This window comes from Microtus ochrogaster, chromosome 10, assembly GCF_000317375.1.
Source record: "Microtus ochrogaster isolate Prairie Vole_2 chromosome 10, MicOch1.0, whole genome shotgun sequence".
NCBI lineage: Eukaryota > Metazoa > Chordata > Mammalia > Rodentia > Cricetidae > Microtus > Microtus ochrogaster.
The window spans coordinates 22,343,252-22,362,413 of NC_022016.1; the positions used below are offsets into that span (position 1 = coordinate 22,343,252).

Here is a 19,162-nt window from a genome sequence, read left to right on the forward strand (position 1 = left end):
TACTACTCAGCAGTAAAAAACAAGGACTTCTTGAATTTTGCATACAAATGGATGGAAATAGAAAACAATAGAAATATGAACAAATAATTATAGAAAACATTGTTTTTGTAATTTCTATGTCATTCCAAAATACTTTTATAAAGAAAAGACAATTCTGCTCTTTGATGACCAAAGCTTTTAGCTACCCCTCAGGAACCCTTCAGACTCACATCAGACAATATCATGACTACACATACAATGACCCAACCTTGTTGGATTTTTATAATGTACTGTTTTAAAAGATGAAAAAAAAAACATAGAATGATGAATGCTTAATTTTTCCTTTATTTATAGAGAGAAAAATACTGATGTCTTTTAACTCCCTTTTCCTCCCCATTATTCAGTAATTCCTGCAGTGCAGGCTCAGGTGAGGGTCACTGGGACAATCTGCAGATCAGGAGTACAGAACACGCAGGCACAAGAGCAGCAGGTTATCGGAACCTTCTGAGGCCAGGAGCCGTTGCTTTATTAAGAAATTGTATAGAGTAGCTATTTACCCAAAGTCAGAGCAGCCAACTTCTCGCTTTCAGCAAAAGAATGTTTTTAATATAATGAACATCCAGGCCTCTCCGGTCATGAGAGAACCTGGAATATATTATACATGCGTGAATGTGGCCGGGATGCAGAGCATGGGATGTGCTTCCTATCAACAGATTAACACTTCATTTTCATTACTCTCATCTCACCACAGGCTGGGAACACTCTCTCTTTCTTATTTGAACAACAATGGCGCATGAAAAACCAAGCTGACAGGCAGGCTGGGTTCATTAAATGCACAGGCCTTTATTCCCATAACACATCTCACCTGTAAGACGCCTGCCTGGGTTCTGGTTTCCAGGCTGCTACCGAAACAAGCCCTCCCAGATGGTGGACTTCTGACAATTCCTAACCCCCTTCTTGTATAACTTATAGAAAAAAAAATCACAAATAAATCAAAAATGAAAACAATCTTCATCATATACTGTTTGGCACATATCGGCACTGGCAACGCATCTTAAGATTCACTCACTCCCATGTTTGCTTGCCAAGGGTGTTTAGGAGCACAAGGCAAGGTAGCTGCTAAGGGAAAAGACAAGACATCACAGGTGTGAGTTCATTTCTCAACAGTGTCTCTTTCTTAATTTAATTTTTACTTAAAATTTAAAACTGAGAAACCTGAAAGTTGCTTCCACAAAGCTGCTGTTGAAACTCGCAAAATAAGAAATAATCACAATATTTCTCAATCAATGACACTGAGCTTCATTTAAAAACCTAAGTGCATATATCTGAGGCAGGGTTCTATGTTCATCCATAACACAAGAGGGGGCAAAAAGCTATGCTGAGGAACACACAGTTACATAACATAAGGCAACAGACTATTTTGGGGGTGATCCATTCATATGTGTACTCATATACTCTTTGCAACTGACAATAAATCAACATATCCTCAAATAAATCATTTAAATGTCTCCAATCAGACAGTCCAATAGGCCTACACTGTCTATGTGTCTACACATCACATACAAATGCAAAATTTCATGGCAATAAAAGGTTTGTAACATTTTTCTATGGAAAAACATTAAGACTTGTCCCCAAAGTCCAGAGTAGGACTTGGGTTTCTGTTCTAACTGGAACTCTAATCTTTATATTTAAAAAAGAATAACCAAAGTAAAACCAACATTACATATTGTCCCAGTAACCTAGCTGGGCTGCATTAGGTTCAACAGGAGGTCAAGAATCATCATGTTTGCAGGCTTTCCCACTGAAGGGACACTCTCATGAATATCCTTAGTATATCATGCCACAGCAGCCCTGCCCAGTGGCACTGGCAGAAAGCACACCCTTTGGCAGTTCTCTTTGCTCATTCCTGATTAAGTGTCCCAAACAGCCATCCTAATGACATAAGTCAATGACTGCTTCCTTGCTTTTAATTGTAATGGAAGGAGGGAAAAAAAAAGATTATTAAAACTCTGCTAATGGAGTTCTCATTTTAATATTAGTTTTGTTATTATGCTAAGCCAGCTGAAAGTAATTATTTTTGTCAGGTAAAATATTTATTATCCTCAAGTTTTTCTTCTCAAGCCCCCAGTTCAGATACTATGATCATCAAATGTAAATCTTAAAGAATTGTCTAGAGAACCAATAGCCACTGAAAAGCACCTTAATAAAGTTGAAAAATCCGTGACAGTCACATACACGCACAGCAGGTAAGTACTGGAAGCCATATTTTTCCAATTTACAAAAATGTTTTTAATCTTGTTATTTTTAACAATCTCCATGCCTTCTCAAGACAATGAGTTAAATGTATCAAATGAAAAACATTGATGAATCCTCACATGATATGTGCAACACATGTTTTACATATGTTTCATAATTTCATGTTTATGCTGGTCGTGCTATCGTTTCCACTGTCCTCCTCAATGTCACAGCTCTTATTAGCTGCAGTTTACCCAAATCACATCTTCTGCTGGTGGCCCTGTTCTTTATGCCTTTTCCTACGTCTAAGAAAATAACTTGGCATTAAGTCCAAATATATAAAATGGTAAATCTAGGAATGACTTTTGCAAGAAAAGAAAGTAAACTCTCTCTGACTTCATCTTTTTCACACGGGTTAAGGATCAAATTGCGTGTCCCTCAGCAGAGCCTCTGAGCAAGGAGTCCCAGGCTCCCGGTCACCCTGATTTAAAGAACTCATCTGTAGTAAGACAAGGGCAGTCCTGGAACCACACCCATGCAAGGATGGCACGGTCCTAATGGCAGACTGGCAAAGGACACCTTTTTAAGGGTCGTGATTTTCAAGCACATTTCAATTCTTTTCGTTAAGCAGAAGAGGGGAAAAATTAAAATGTTATTTTATAAATAAGAGAAATAAAGGGTAAAACAGATTAAGTAAGAAATTAAGTCTCTGAGAAAGGAAACAGGAAGTAAGAACAAACTAACCTTGTACTTAGGCCATTAAGTAAATGTCTATCAGCCAAACAGGAACAAGATTTATAACTCAACACCCCTCTCTGACACACGAACCCTAAAGACAGGAGCAAAGCAGCATTACAGTTCCAAAGGACGGACTGGGCAAGGGATAAGCTAGACATGCTCAAGGGAGTCAGAGGTTTCAGTGAGTAACTTCCTACAGTTCAACATTCTTCTTCCTCTGCAGAGAGAAATGAGAAAACTGATGGGCTTAATTAAAGAAAAACAAAAGGATATTATATTGTTGTTAAAGGATCAATTCTTTTTCTTAATTAGAATGATGATTAATACGCTGAGAATTTGATTTCTGAACTCGCCAGTTTGAGTAATGCATTGTTTTCCTGTAGTATTCCCATTAAGGAAATCTCTGAAGACAGATGGAGACAGCGCCCGCTCATCTCCGCACTCTGTGGCACAAAGTGATGGGTGCTGTGTCCCAACAAGATGACACTGCCCTCTGTCCTCACCCAAGTCAGCTCTGGCCATAAGTGTTTCACCGGAGGGTTGACTATACACAGTGAAATTTGTGAGGCTTCCTACAGGGAAGGTACAAATTAAAAAAGAATCAATACTTTTATTTTTCCTATTCTCTGAACTGGCTTCTAAGCCTGGAGAGGGAGATACTGTACAGGTCAGGCTCAGGGGGGAAATGTGGGCTGGAGCCACAGCCCCAAGCTCCATCTCAGTGATGTCATTGGCACATATTCTTTATTCTCTCCAGGATAATTTTTCATCCTATTTTCTCTGTGTCTTACTAGTTTATCATCTACAGGAAACTCCGTCTGCTCCTTATTTTGTTTATACAACAGGATCTCAAGGCTGTTGTTCCTTTTTGGCCCCCCTCCTTTATTTTTCTTAAGCTTACTGGAAGCCAGAGTTCCTTGAAAGGGTATTTGAGACCCCTTCGCCTCTGATTCCCAGGTGCTTCAGTGCATAAAGGGCACCTAGCAAAATGTGGACGCCAGCTGCTCTTCTAGAAATAAGAATGGCATCAGCTCTGGCAGATGTGGGTGACATCAATCATTCCCTACGACCCCAAACACTCCTCTAGCCAAAGCCTAGAGAACAGTGGTTAGTGATCGGCAAATGTCTACCATGAAAGGCACAAGTGGGTCTGCACATGGAGCAGAATTCATGCGTCCACACCCGTCACACCAAGCTCCAACCTTCCACGGAAAGAACCCCTGGGACCATTATACTCCATGTTCTTTCAACAACAAACAGTGACTTCTAGAGAAAATGACTCTCACTGAAAAAGGCTTCCCATGATTCACTGTGTTCCCTGCTGCCACATGTTCTATGTTACACTCTGGGGGTGAAGGGGTTCCCACCTGAAACAATTTAAACACTGCAAGAGAAAGCAAATTCCAGTCTATTCTCCTTTTCCCATATTACCAAGTTAGCTAGCTGTACACAAGCATCACCTACATGGGCTTAAGCCTTGAAGACTGACCACAGCACTGCCCTCTATGTCTCCCTTTAAATAAGTGTGTGGCATGTATAAGGAAGGGCAGAGAAACACTAGATGTTTGTTTTTCACTGAAGTCTATGACGCCATCTCACTATCTGTAACGGACTGTTCCTTTGGAATCAGCTCCTGTGTCACAGCGACCTGGCAAACTTGAATGCTTTCACTATCACTGGAATCCCTGCAACCCTGCCTTGGCTGTGGCCCATTCACTTTTGCCCCAACTTCCCAGAGATGCCTTGCTCAGCACCTAATATGTAAGGGAGGAATTTCATGGCCTTTATTCCAGACACAGGAGCAGGAAGCTAGGTTGCATTGGAAGCCTTAGTCTGTCCTGCTACACTCCTCAATTTCTATAAAGCTATGAACAATTGTACCTATCAGTGAATATGAAGATACACTTAGAAATATAAATACTAAAAATGCCCACAAGTGTAGACATCCACTCTTTACAGACTTAGTTTTCAACTGCAGTTACTTGACTCACCTTAGAAAAAGGCTTTACAAATGATATAAGTTACTTATTTACGGATAACAGAAAGTTGAAAAAATAATTTCGAAATATGCTCAAATTCATGTTAAGTGACACATGCTGGAAATAAGCTTGAATTTGTGAATGACTTAATACATGTGTATACATATCTGAGAATATACTTGTGCTTTGTTACAGAGACACACAGAATAGCTTATGTACACGGCCTCCTACATTCCCATTTCATTACACATTACACAATTCCTGTTAAAAGAAGTCTGCATGCTAACACAGACTTGAAAGTAAAGGCTGAAACACAGGTACTTTGCACCTTTGCTACAATTTCCATTTCAATACTACAGTATCAATTATCCAAATATTCCTATTCACATGCCATAATATTAAAATAAATGCTAAGGTTTACATTTCAATATGTACCTATTATCAAAATTTCAAAATAAAGCACATTACCTTAGATTAGAGGAGAAACTAACCCAGGGCTAGCATCATGCTAATTCAACAAACTAAAACTATTTGCCACCCAATATAAACACTTATTTTAGCATAAGGGTGATTTTTGTCAATTAACTCCTTTTTTAAGCAGGACATGATTACTGAAAGACACCAATTAAAAAAAGCAAAAGTTTAAAAAGGAAGAAATAAAAAATAGAGAGGAAAACCTAGGAATGGATGATGCCTGGCAATAAAAGTCATTTTCAAAGACCATTAACTATCAACTGTTTTCCTCCTGGCTCTGATGAAATAAGACTATTCATCCTATGTGAAAAAGGACGTCTATTTTTAAGGGAGAAGCTTTGGAATAAAATATAGTACATGAACTCTAAAGAAGAATCAAGTCACAACACATCATTTAGATATCTGACTTCCAAGAAATACTGTATATAAATCTTTAAATGGTTAGAGACTAAATTTTCAAATTATTTTGGAGGGTTAGGAAGAGAGGAAATAATTACATTGTTTTCAACTTAAACACAAATCCGAAGACTGGCTCTGTGTTTGTCCTGAAGAGTTGAAAAAGGCAAGGACTACTAGAATAAAAACTCATGGAAAGCATTGCTGTAAATGGATTCCAAGAATGTTACTATATAGCTCTTATATATTTTAAAATAATTTCTCAGAAACGTTCTAAATTTTATACGAGTCAAAAAGTTTACTCTGCCCTATCTCTATTGAGTAGATGGTCTGGTATTAACGTAAATCGCTGATTTAATTTTTAGCCTTCTCGATTTTGTCCCTCACCTACCTAAGAGATGATTTCTCTGGTGATAACTAACACATCATGCTAATGAGAGAATCTAATGCACAATAGAAAAATGTCACTACTAATAATATTTGCATGAAGTTAAATAAAGCAACTGTAAGAGAATGTCAGACAGTTGTTCTTTAATAAGACACAGTTTCACAATGAAATTATGTTGTTAATTTTGTTACATCATTGGGTGAATCCTAAATTACTACATAATGATGCGCAGAGTCATTTGTAAATCTAACTCAGGATCTCACTCCCCTCTGAAAAGAGGCTTTGCTCGGGGATCTGCATTTTATTTGAAACAGGTTAAGTATACCTCCGCAACAATAAAAGACATAAACACCTCTGCTAATATGTGAAAAGTGCACTATCACTGTCTGCCTGCACAGTGTCATTTCATAAAGAGACTTCAGACGGATCAAACTATACCCTCTCCTGAGGGAAGTTATAAGGATTTTATTTGCTACTTTCTCAAATACGCAAGTAAGTAGAAAAATAACCTTTCAAAGTTTGATTTAAAAATACAAATTCCAAAAACAAGTTTCTTTCTCCACTACCATCCCCCCCTTTTTTCTTTTTAACAATGCCTTATCAATCTATACTGAGCAAACTGAGGTCTGGGACGATAGAAGGTAAGGAGAAAGAGGAAATGGGTTTTGGGTATTATTGATTTGTTACTGATAAAGCTGAATCCAGAGCTCCCAGTTACAAATGTCAACATCTACACCTTCCAAGGTTCTCAAATATCTGCCTACAAAGAAAATATTCTTTTTCTCAAAAACATATATATACTTCAGTGTTAGAGAAAATAATTCAATATAGGGAAATGAAGTCAAGAAGCCATATCTAAAGCTTTACGGGGACATATTTAATTCCACAAAGTCTGAGCCTTTGGTGACTCATCTGACTTCATTCAGGTGAGCTACAAGGTAAGGACTGCTCAGCTTCCTAGCTTACCTTTAGAAGACACAGACCTAGATTATTACATGCCAGTGCTCAGCAGACACACCAAGCATACGTTCTCTGTAGCTAAGCACCATACGTGGTAAGCTCTCTACAACTCCATCTTGACCCATCTTACCCTGGCTCTACTGGTCAGTCTTGTCCAATGCTTAATCAAGTAGTCAATGGAATATTAGTTTTTATCCTATTACAGAAAACTGTGAAAAACTGTATCTAATAGATCTTATTCATTTCACGAGATAGATTTTAAGTTAAAAATTAAAATAATCATCTAAAGTACCTTATTTGTTCCTAAATATTACATATATAGAATTCTGCATATTTGATTAAATTGGAAAAACTTTTATCTTTAGCAAAAGTTGGCTTAATGTGGGTATTGAAACTATTATTTCTCAAAATTGCTGGCTTTAAGAGATAACATTTCAGGAAGTGTTTTACACACACACACACACACACACACACACACGCACACACACACATGCTCAACCAGCACTGCTGATGAACTATACATAAGGAAAACAAACATATTAAACATGCACAACACAGATTTTCATATTTACACAGAATTTGAATTTAAGCTTACACAATCTTGAAAGAGAAAAACACATACACATGTGTAAACTCATGCCCCCTTTTACATGACTTCCAAACTGCACAGAAGGTAAATATTTAGTGACCGTGAAAGTAACTGGAAGGCTAAGTATCGCCAACTACATCAAAACAACAAAAATAAATAAATAAATAAATAAGGAACTACAGGAAAACAATTTGATCGCATTTTTAAAAACTGTGATTTTTCATCCTTTGTTGTAGTATTCTATTTAATAGGTATCATTAAGCATAAATGCCTACCTTATATAGTTATTCTCCTCAAGACACTGACATTCACTATACACATGCATTCATACAGGTACACACAAAACAGACCTTTGTATCCCCACAAACAGCTGCACAGAAAACAGCATGATAGGCTGGTCATAGAAATTCTTCTATGAGAAATTTAAACTGTTTTCACAATTCTGACCTATTTTTCATAAAATTTGCTTTTATTTTTTAATCTTAAATGTTTTCACCACTTAAAAGTCTCCTTAGATGCAAATTTATTTAGAAATGGGCTCCTGCCAAAGAAGCAATCTAACACCATCTATGTGGTTCAATAGCCATTTATCAATTGATCATTATCTCTGTTTTATTAACTCTTTTTTCACTAGAGGGGAAAACCTAAAGCAATCTAACCTTTCAAAGCATGTATGTGCATATACACTCCACTAACCCAAGAAAAACCTTGATGGTGATCTCTCAAATTTAAAAGTGGGGCACAAGTTATTAGGTTCTGAGGTTAGTGAAAACACAGGAGAGTTACCCAGACAGAGAAGGGCTTCAGAAAAACATCTCGCAAAGCACCCTGCAATGACAAGGAGCAGCGTCTCCGTTAGACCAGGACTGAACTTTTCACGCAAAAGAATGAGATTCTACATAAAGAGTTGCTTCCTGGTTTTATGTTGATTGCATTTAAATCTCAGCTTACTGTATCAGCAGTTATCAGGGTCCCTCTACAGGATGTCAAAATACACCTTACTCAAATACATTCCTCCTATCTAAAACTGGTTGCTAAAACAGTTTACCAATTAAACCTTACAAGAGCCCGGATCTATGGCAAATGTTATTTCTAAACTTGTGACGGTTTACAGCCTTGCAAACGGTTTTCGTTACTCCAATACCAAACATTTTAAAATGTATCCCAAAGTATTCAATTTCCGCGAACTCTCACATACAAGAGAGGTCTATTAAAAAGCAGTTGCAGTATTTTTAAAACGAGTGGGGCAATAACCCATCTTTAAACAACCGCCATCTATTTAACATCTCAGTGTGTTTGTCAGTACTACTTTGGTGCTACGTGGATGATAAACTAACTCCTGCTTTGTATGGGTTTGGTGTAGGCTTCTGAAAAGCAAGACGTGTCTAGGAGGGAGGCACCAGGGAACTTCCCTCCCTCACTTGAGCACAGTCCAAGAGGAAAGTTTCTGGGTTGTTTCCCCTTCGCTTCCTCTTACCCTCGCTCCCCCGCGGAGCCGCAGAGCCAGCAATTGTGCAAGAGGAGCCCGGCGCGCAGGGCGCGAATCACCGAGCGCTTGGTACGGGCGGCCGCGGGTGATTAATTATCCGTCCGCGGGCCTGGCGCTCTCCAGGAGGCTCTCCCGGCAGGGCAGCAACCGAGCTGCCGCCGGCGGCTGAGCGAGGAGCGGGAGCGGCTCTGGGAGGACGCAGGGGCCGCGCCGAGTGTGAGTGCACGACGGCGGGCGGCGGGCGGGTGGCGAGCCGAGCGGACCGACTGCGCCGCGCCCGGTCAAGGGAGCGCGGGGAGAGTGCAGCCACCGAGAGCAGACCTGAACGGAGGCCGCCAGCAGCGAGCGGGAGGGCGCGCAGCCTGCCGCCCGCCCTTCGGGCTGACCCCGCTGGCCGGCCGGCAGGGAAGCCTGCCGAGCCTCGCTCAGCTCCGGGGCCAGCTGCTCCAGACACCAGAAGCCAGCTCTGCAGCTGTGAGCGGCCCGCGTTTATAGGACTGTTCGGCCGCAAGACCTACTTAGAGACGGCAGACACTTTGGCCAAGTCTTTCACACGGTCAGAAAGATACCTCTGTTGAGTAGTGACTTTTTCTCTTTTTAACGGGAAACAAAGAAATAAATTAAGGATTCGTAAGACCCAGGCTGCACACTGCAACTTTGCAACAAATGCCTTTGCTTTCTCTAACTTCAATGTCCTTTCCCCCCCTTTCCTTAAGGAGCCCTTGGGGAAGCCATGAAGTAACTGCACATTCCAGTAACAGAGTTATGAAAAAAAATGCATCTTTTTTAATTTCAAAAACATGTAGAAAGAAAAGTAGCAGGAAGAAAAGGGCACATAACTCGAGATTTCGTTAAAGAAAAAAAATTGAAAGTAACTTACCTGTTGGGACATTCTGAACAGGAGGTTAGTATCAGCGTTTTGCCATGTCCCCATGAACCCTGGTTCAGCCGCAGTCGTTCTGGTTCCGAACTGCATGGAGTTGTCAGGACAGGAGTCTCTTAGAGTCAAATCTCTCGCCCTCTTTGGCTCTCTGTCTCTCTGGGTGTCTCTTTCTCTCACATCCACTTCTGCCTCTTCTGACTGAAAAGTGAAGGTGGATTTTTTGAGCTTCTTGGCAGCCAGCAGCAGGAGTATAGTGTAGTTAAGAAGCTGCCTGAACTGTGCATTTCATTTGGGAAGGGGGAGATCTGGGGGAGGGAGGGGGTCAGAGCTTCCTTCGCACCTTCTGCACAGATATCCCTATCATTTATGCATAGATTGTGACTCCCCGAGCTTGCCTTTGCTCGGTTTAACAGCTGCCTGTCAGGTGTGCAGGCAGCACTGGAGACCCAACCATCAGCTTCAAACCCTCAGCCACTGCATGTCATTGGATAGCAGAGCTAGGAGTCAACTGCACTGTTCCACAGTCAGACACCAAATGACACCCTGCACTAACCTCTCTCCAGATACCCAGACAGATACACACTCATGCATACTCCAAGCAATGCAACAGTCACTGTCCACAAGGCCAGGGGAAGACAGGGCCCTTCCCTGGGAATTTTCCCCAACAATGCTTTCTGCTATAACATGTTATATCCGGCACCAGTCTTTGCTTTAACACTTGTAAAACTGTGAGACTTAAATATTTTTAATTACATTGCAAGCAAGTAGTCATCTGGAGTAGAGCATGAAGTTTGCTCAGTTGTTGTCTAAATATTAGCTGCCACAAGTCACACATACATACTGAGCTATTTATAACCACTTATAAGCTCACAGAGAAAATAATGTAGAGATTTGACCTTCTATTCTAAAGGGTGAACAAGTAAACCTACTAGTTCAACATGGAAGATGCACAATAAGCATATACAAAAATAAATATGTATCACTTCATATCTAGCATCCCAGGCCATTAACTACCAAATTGAAGGCTAAGTAAGGAGAAGCTGAATGCAAAAGAGGAAAATGAATACCTTTTCTTAAGGCTCACAAGCAGAATAAAATTCCTTTGTTAAAGTTCTCGGGTAAAGCATCTACAACATCCTTTTAAATCATAAAAAAGGCAAAAAGAAGACAAAAAAACTGTCCTATTTCAGGCAAAAAGTAATGCACATAAAAACTCCATTTTTCATTCAGGATCTCTATGGAAAATTCTATATTTCCCTGCCTGATGAAATATAACCTTGATAGGAGGTCATATTTTTAATTAAACCAGTTTTAAAATAAAACATCTATTTATTAGATAATATTTATCTACCTTATTTATGGAAAAGCAGAACTGAGCAAAATCCACTGTACATAAACACTGTAACTTCAAAATGGAAAGCTAAATTCATGCCGTCTCATAAAAGTAGTCAGCAGGAAAAAGCCATCTTTCCTAAACTTAAAATGTAAGGAACATTAATCTTGAGCCACTTACAAATACTGAGGACAAATGCACCACTCTGCTTGCTCCTTCTTAACTAAAGAATAACAATAAACCTTCCTCTCAGAAACAACAAAAGGAACAGAAAAGCGCTTCCATGGCAGCCCCGTGTCATTAGTGGACAATGAGAAAAGATGAGAAAACGCACGCTATGTTGACACAAATGTGCCTTCCCTTCTAGAACTGACATCTCCTGAAAGCTTTTCTGTTAAACTTCCCTCCAGTTCACCACCATTAAGCACAAAAAAAGTCTCAAAAGAAGCAAATTCAATATCTGAAAAAGAAACAAACAAGAACCCAAAGAATTGTTGCCTTAAAATATATTAAGTCCACCTGTGGTCAATAAAAATATTCTTTTGCAGGGGAGGGCGGGAAAAGCCCCTATGAGTCAATTGTCAACGGTGACTGTACCTTTACTGCTATTACCCACTTAACTCCCTCTAAAATTTGCTAGCCTCTTGATTTCTGAAGTGGCACTCAGTGCCTCAGTCAAGCTGCCTGCTCAGCTCCTGACCTTCCCACTAATGGCTGTTATTTGTGGGAGGCTTAAGGACACTGTCAATAGCAAGCTTCCTCCTCTCTCCACTCAAGCACTGTTGTATCGCTCTGCCTGTGTGTTCTCTCTCTCCTCTCCTGCTCTCTCCTTCTCTCCCAGTCCTTCCCCTCCTTCTTCACTCTCCCTCACTCCCTCTTCCTATTTTTTCCAGCCCCCACCCCTTTTCCCTCAGTTCAGAGATCCTCTTCTTCCCCCCAACCACCACAAGCACACACATACGCACACACGTGCACGCACGCACACGTGTGCACACACACAGTTACAACACAAAAATCAACTGGCATGCAGCAGCAAGCACCTGCAGTAATAGACTCTTTTATTAAAACTGTTATTCTGCAAGACTTGAAATTCCCCATGGACCGGGCCATGTCAAAGCCGATATAATTAACTAGAGGCTCAGCAACGGATCAATTACCAGACAAGCAAGTGATAGTGAAATCAATGAAAGATCATCAGCCACATTATCAGTGTTGCAACTCATTAGGGCAAAACTGAGAAATGTGCTCCACTCGAGCCCAAGCAAGGTGGCATTACAAAACAAAGGGCTAATTTGGAGACCCTGCTGTGAACAATCTGTAACAGAATTAGCCTTTTTTCCCCCTAAACTGCACAGCTCCATAACTAAATGTGACAGACTGAGAGAAGCAGTTTATTAAGACACCAACCCCAAGTTTATTTAGTTCATAAACTCTCTCCTAGAAAATCAATACAGTCTGTACAGGGTTATTAGGCTGACTAGCTAATACATCCAAATCCGGTCTGCCCAGCCAGCAGTCCGCTGACAAAATGCTACCCCGAGTATTCAGACTGCAAGGTCTAACTGAACAAGTCAGCAGCAGAACCGTTACCTCGCTATTCCTGCATAGCCACGCCTTAAAAAACACCAGGACAGCCTTGTAGGATTTAAAAGGCAAATACCGCAATTACACCGATTACACCATACTGGACCTACTAGATAGATTTTTGTCAATCAGAATCTTAACTAGTTCCTAAGACTAGCTAAGAAAGAGTGAAAGTTCTGTTATAATATCACAGGAGAACCCAAAGAGTTAACCATAGATAATGTATTAAAATACAGCACAAACCCAGAACATTTGTTATGCCTTGTAAATTTTAAGTTTCTATCATCCTTTTAATAAATTTTAGAAAGTGAAAATCTGACCTCTCTAGAAATTCCTGAAATTTGTTATGGGAACTTGCCATTCATTTCCATAGGGAAAATGTAGAATCCTCAGTCTTCTAGCCAATGAGAGGCTTGAATAATTTTAAAGACACGGGTCCCAAACAAACAACAAAACCAAGACACTAAGGTACCTTCTAAGGTAGCTTACAGAATAACTCTCCGGAATAATCTTTATCTAAGTTATTTACAACTAGGCAATTGGGATAAACATCATTTTCACAATGACTGTTTTCTTTTTCTCTGATTCTAAGTCATGGACTTCAGGTTAAAGGATCACAAGCATGAAAGGTCACATGACTCTCCCCACATTTGCTGCGAGGGAGAAATGGGCTCTGTAAACCCTGAAGTGCACCAACCAGTCCTCAAGCCCCTGGAGAATCTGTAGAACTAGGAGTAGCTCCCCCTCGTAACAACACACAGCAACAATACACAAACACAAAAGTCTCTTAAATGCATTTTACAGTGGTAATGTCAGACCTGGACACTGAATGAGGTTAGGGGAAACAGCATTGGAAATGACTGATGATGTTTTTATATTCCAAATGTTCAAAGGGAGAAAAAAAACCTGAATTATTAATATATATATATATTAATACATACATATATATACATACATATATATATATATATATTGTTTGGCACAGTCAATTGGCTTCAAGATTCTAAATCTTAAACCTTAATTTAAAAATATTTGAGTAAAATTCAGTTTATGTATGCTAGAATTAAATGTTTGTTCCTAGAATTTTTTAGCTGGTTCCTTATCAAACATTTCATAAGTCATGTTTCTAAGTAATATTTTAAAAAGTCAAGCATATATATTAAACCTTTACTATATGCCAATAATTTGGGTAATAATTAAAAGTTGTAATTACAGGAAATTCTTACTTTTTAAAACCTTTTTGCACATAGCTACACACTGTGCATGTACCCTCAATGAGATCCAATTAGTTAACAAAGAATTTGCATTTCAGTTAGTGTGGGATAACAAGACTACAGGGAGGCACAGTGCAATTCCACCAACAGAGTAAGACAGTGTGTTCTTTCCTGTTAGCTCTGTAAGCAATAATTCCCACAAGTGGCTGCTTAAAATGTTGCTATCTTTTCAATATTTGGGAAGTGAGGTAAATTTGGGCCTTTCCCTCTATTTCCTCAAAAACTCCATGCTGATGTAAAAGTTAGCCACAGTTACTAAAGGACCATGGCAAGGAATGCTGGTTTGCATGTGCTTTTGGAGTGAACTAGTTTGGTGTGTCTGTGTGTTTAAAGGATAAATAATTTGTGTATATATAAGTATATATATATATACACATACGTACATATATGAATACATACATTTAAGACAATGTCTCACTACGTAGACTTGGCTGGCCTGGAACTCACTGTGTACACCAGATGGACTTCAAGAGATCTGCCAGCCTCTGCCTCCCCTATGGTAGGATTAGAGGCATGCTTCCCCATGCCCAGCCTTACTTTTCTTCTCAACATTTAGTTTCTTTAAAACTCACTACTTTCTTAAAGTCACTCTGGCTGGGAACAGAGAAGCCACAATAAGGATATGGCCCTGTGCTAAGGCTCTCATGCCCTGAGAAAGTACACTGAGAAAGCACTTGAGGGCCTTTCCCCCCCACAGCTGTGACTACAACAATGTAAATACTAAGCAAATATAAAACAAATGTATGGTGTGCGTACACAATTTAAGCGGCATCCCCCAGACTCCTGATGGCCTACAGAGCAGTACCTGCGCTTCCCTGGGTTCAGTTCTGCAGCTGTTAGCAGAGGATGTCATCTGTAATGACAGTGGACTGGCCTTTGCTCTTCTTTTATTCACTATTCATTTCCAAAGCTCGGTTAAGTACGGAGCTGGGTTAAAGATCAGTGGTTTTTCATGTGACACACGCTGGTATTCATCTAATGGCTTGTCAAGACAAAACTGTCCCTGTTCTTGCCAAAATAATAAAAATGACGCTCCACATCGCATGACAATCAGCACTTCCTCATGGCAAAACAACTCAAGCTTTTTGTAACTCATTTATTTTATAAGAAAAAAATGTTAACTGGCTCTCCAGTCCCAATGTAGGGAACCAGGCTGTCATTCTCAAAGGAAGCCTTAACGTTTTTGCTCTCAGAACTCGAAGCAGTATGTAAGCTGGGCACTAATCAAACGCAACTTTAATATATAGAGTAATGCTGAAGCCCGAGTTCCTGATACATTAAGGTGCATAACTTAATATATGCAGATTATGCAGGAGCGGCAGTCTGGACTCAGTCACAGAGGTGGGGCAGGCAATTGAGGAAATGTCATTTTTCTTGAGAACAAAGTGTGGGACTCGCTTTGCAACATCTGTTGGTCTGTGTGAAATGTTAACAGATGTCTTAAGTGGAAAAAAAGGAGAGAGAGAGTTAATAAAGGAAACCTCCTCTGAACAGATAATCCACCCAAATTTCCATATTCCCAAGGAAGAAGGTTGACAGCGGCCTTTCCCCTTGTGAAGCCCAATTTATGGCGCAAAGTTTCATTTTCTATGTAAGGTTAAGGAGTAAAAATTCCCACTTACTATAAAAGAATAGAAAAAAGTAATAATAATCACAATTTCAATTTTTTTCAAATTTCAAATGTTTGTGTTTACTTTATAATTACAGAGTTATCTATGTTGTTTGCTATGGAGCATCCAACACAAAAACAGTGAGCACACAAGCACACAAACACACACACACACAAGCACACACACACACAAGGAATAATAGCTATGATATGGTGTGTGCATGTTGTAGGGAAGAGGAGAAGGGAGAGTAAAAAGTAGTTTTTAGGATCAGCCATCTTTTGGTTTTTTGGCTGGTTTTATTTATTTATTTATTTATTTGTTTGTTTGTTTGTTTTTAAGGCAGGGTCTTTCTACATAGGCAGTCTGAAACTCACCATTTAGCCCAGCCTGGCCTCAACTCAAACTCATAGAGATCTGTCTGCCTCTCTGAACCATCTTTTTTAGTATAAAGGTGCTCATCTTCACAGTTAAGAGTCACCTAATATTTACACCTACATCCTTGCTGGCTCCCAATTCCTCTCTCTCCATTACAATCTCTGGAAGAGAAGACAGACACACCGTGTTTCAACAGACAAGCATTCTCAAGAAGGAACATCCGGAAATTGTGGATCCCCATGTTCAAATCTGAAGGAACCTGGAAAAATTTGCTTATTTAGCAATTCTTTTTCTTGTTTCAATTTGTTAGATGACTGAACCAAACATGTAGGTAGCAGTCTTTAATTCAGGTTAAAAAGATGAAGCATGGGCAGGAGGGACATGGTAGTTCAATCCTTCCATCCCAGCACTTGGGAGGCAGAGGCAGGCAGATCTCTGGGAATTTGAGGCCAGTTTGATCTGGTTCCAGAGCATGCAAGAGCTACATAGTGAGATTGTCTCAAAAATAAAACAAAGAGAAAAGAAAAATAATAAAAAAAGATGATTTATGCACTCCATCCACTGAATGTAAGCAAGTGTTGTGTGTAAATGATCTGAACAACATAAGAATCTACTGTATGGCTTTTCCTACTAACATCTTTAAGAGAAGAATTTAGGGTTAGAGTCCATGAACTAGCTAATTCTAATTCACTTAAGGATCTTTATGGAGAGGAGAAGAAGAAAATCATGTTGTCATCTTTGACTGGAGTCTCAGTCCCCAAACCTCTCTCCCCCAAGAGCCTGTGCACCTGCTACGCCGTATTTATAACTATCCCTTTGCCAGAAGGCTTTGACAAGCTGGGTTGGGTCCTTCAACATATAGTAGCGTCAGCCAGAACATTTTGGCCTGAAGATTTCAGGGAACAAGATCATGGTCCAATTTGTAAGTAGGATGTGCACATATGTCTTCATTTTTAGTTACTCTTCTGCCAAACCATTATGGACACTAAATAGTGAGATGTTAACTCACAGGAACACCAACCACATCAGTGCACAGAACAGAAATAACTGCCGTGTACCGAAATAAAAATGGTGGCCAGCACTGACAGAGAAAACCTTATGCATTAAAAATAACTTTATGTGACCAGAAAAGGAACACAGGTCCCTTAATATAAGGTTTGAGACACCTTAATTAGTGGCATTAACATTCTTCGTAGGAAAATATCACTTAAAATTGTCACCCAAAAGGAAGACACTGCTCCAGCTGACACTAGTCTAACGGGGACTGAGATACAGCATTGTTGACAGCCTAATCAGGGGCTCTATTTTATAACACACTTCAAGGAAGTACCCAAACACTATAATCCTTTGATACTATGAAAATATGAAAATTGAAAGATTTGAGTAGGGTGTAGCAGATAAGATAGTTTACAAAATGCCAAGGAATGGCTGAATCCCTTGGAATCAGAGTTCACGTTTCAAAAAAGCATCTTCGGTTGGTATAAGCCTCATGCCTACAAAAGATCAAACATTTACTACAGTGTTTTGATCTAAAAACTGAAAAATGACTTTAATCTCTTTGTGGGTACAAGCAGTGACAAAAGCTTTCTTTCTACCACGTGCTACAGTCGATGCTTTTTTTGTTTCTTTTTGGAGAAAATCTTCTAAAAGAATCAGTGGTATCTTTCCTTAAATGAATATGAGGAGGAAAAAAGGAAAAACAAAAACAAAACCAACAGGCTAGGGCAGGGAGGCGCACTGGGGAATTACTTTCATATGACCATGGAAGTTGCAGGATGGTAAAGACAATATTAATTTTTTTATTTACTTCCTTCTAAAAACTGCAGACTGAGATGCTGGCAGCTCCCGTAAAAATGTCATAATAATAGTTTAAATTACTGTCAGGAAGGAAGATTGAGATTCACTCGCACACAAGAAACTACGTTACAAGGGTGGGCTCAATACTTTACAATTACTTGAAAAATACAGCACTTTAAAGTTAACACATAAAAAAGATACAATGGAAATAATACACTACAAATAATTCTCAAACCAAAAAATAAATTTAAACAGTGAACTATAAGAACAAAGTGTCAAAATTCCGAGACTATTTTAGACACACACAGACACACATATACACTTACACACACAAATATGCTCACAGACACATACATATATACACTCAGAAACAAACATAAGGGCCGGGCGGTGGTGGCGCACGCCTTTAATCCCAGCACTCGGGAGGCAGAGGCAGGCGGATCTCTGTGAGTTCAAGACCAGCCTGGTCTACAAGAGCTAGTTCCAGGACAGGCTCCAAAACCACAGAGAAACCCTGTCTCGAAAAACCACAAAAAAAAAAAAAAAAAAAAAAAAAAAAAAAAAAAAAAAAAGAAACAAACATAAGCACAAACACACATGCACTCACAAACAAACACAGACACACTTAGACACAAGCACATCTTTAAAGGGAAAAACAATGGTGCAAAGAAAATTTGAATGAACCTGTAGACTGGTTTTCTAATTTAAAAATTCATAATGGGCAGAATTAACTGGTAGTGGACGGCATCTGGGTGGTAAGGGTCTCTGGTGAAGGGCATCAGTGGGAAGCAGGCAAACGGGAAGCTTTTAAAAAAACAACCATGTGGCCAGGCTGTGGTGGTACACTACATCTTTAATCCTAGCACTCAGGAGGCAGAGGCAGGTGAATCACTGTGAGTTTGAAGTCAGCCTGGTCTACAAGAGCTAGTTTCAGGACAACTAGGACTGTTACATAGGGAAACCCTGTCTCCAAAAACAAAAACAAAACAAAACAAAAAAAGACAAAAAAACCACAACTATCTTATCTACCTATCCAGCTGGTGTCATGGGTATGCTCAACCTGTGAAAACACACCAGTC

General features: G+C 39.6%; 1 protein-coding gene across 1 annotated transcript in view; it reads right to left on the minus strand.

The window, feature by feature from the left end:
* Bnc2 (basonuclin 2) overlaps positions 1 to 19,162 on the minus strand; it is a 288,056-nt gene that overhangs the window by 267,874 nt on the left and 1,020 nt on the right. Inside the window, exon 2 of the mRNA XM_026781784.1 lies at positions 10,108 to 10,308. Within this exon, the coding sequence (XP_026637585.1) occupies positions 10,108 to 10,203 (96 nt within the window). The 5' untranslated portion in view covers positions 10,204 to 10,308. The remainder of the gene's footprint in view (positions 1 to 10,107; positions 10,309 to 19,162) is intronic.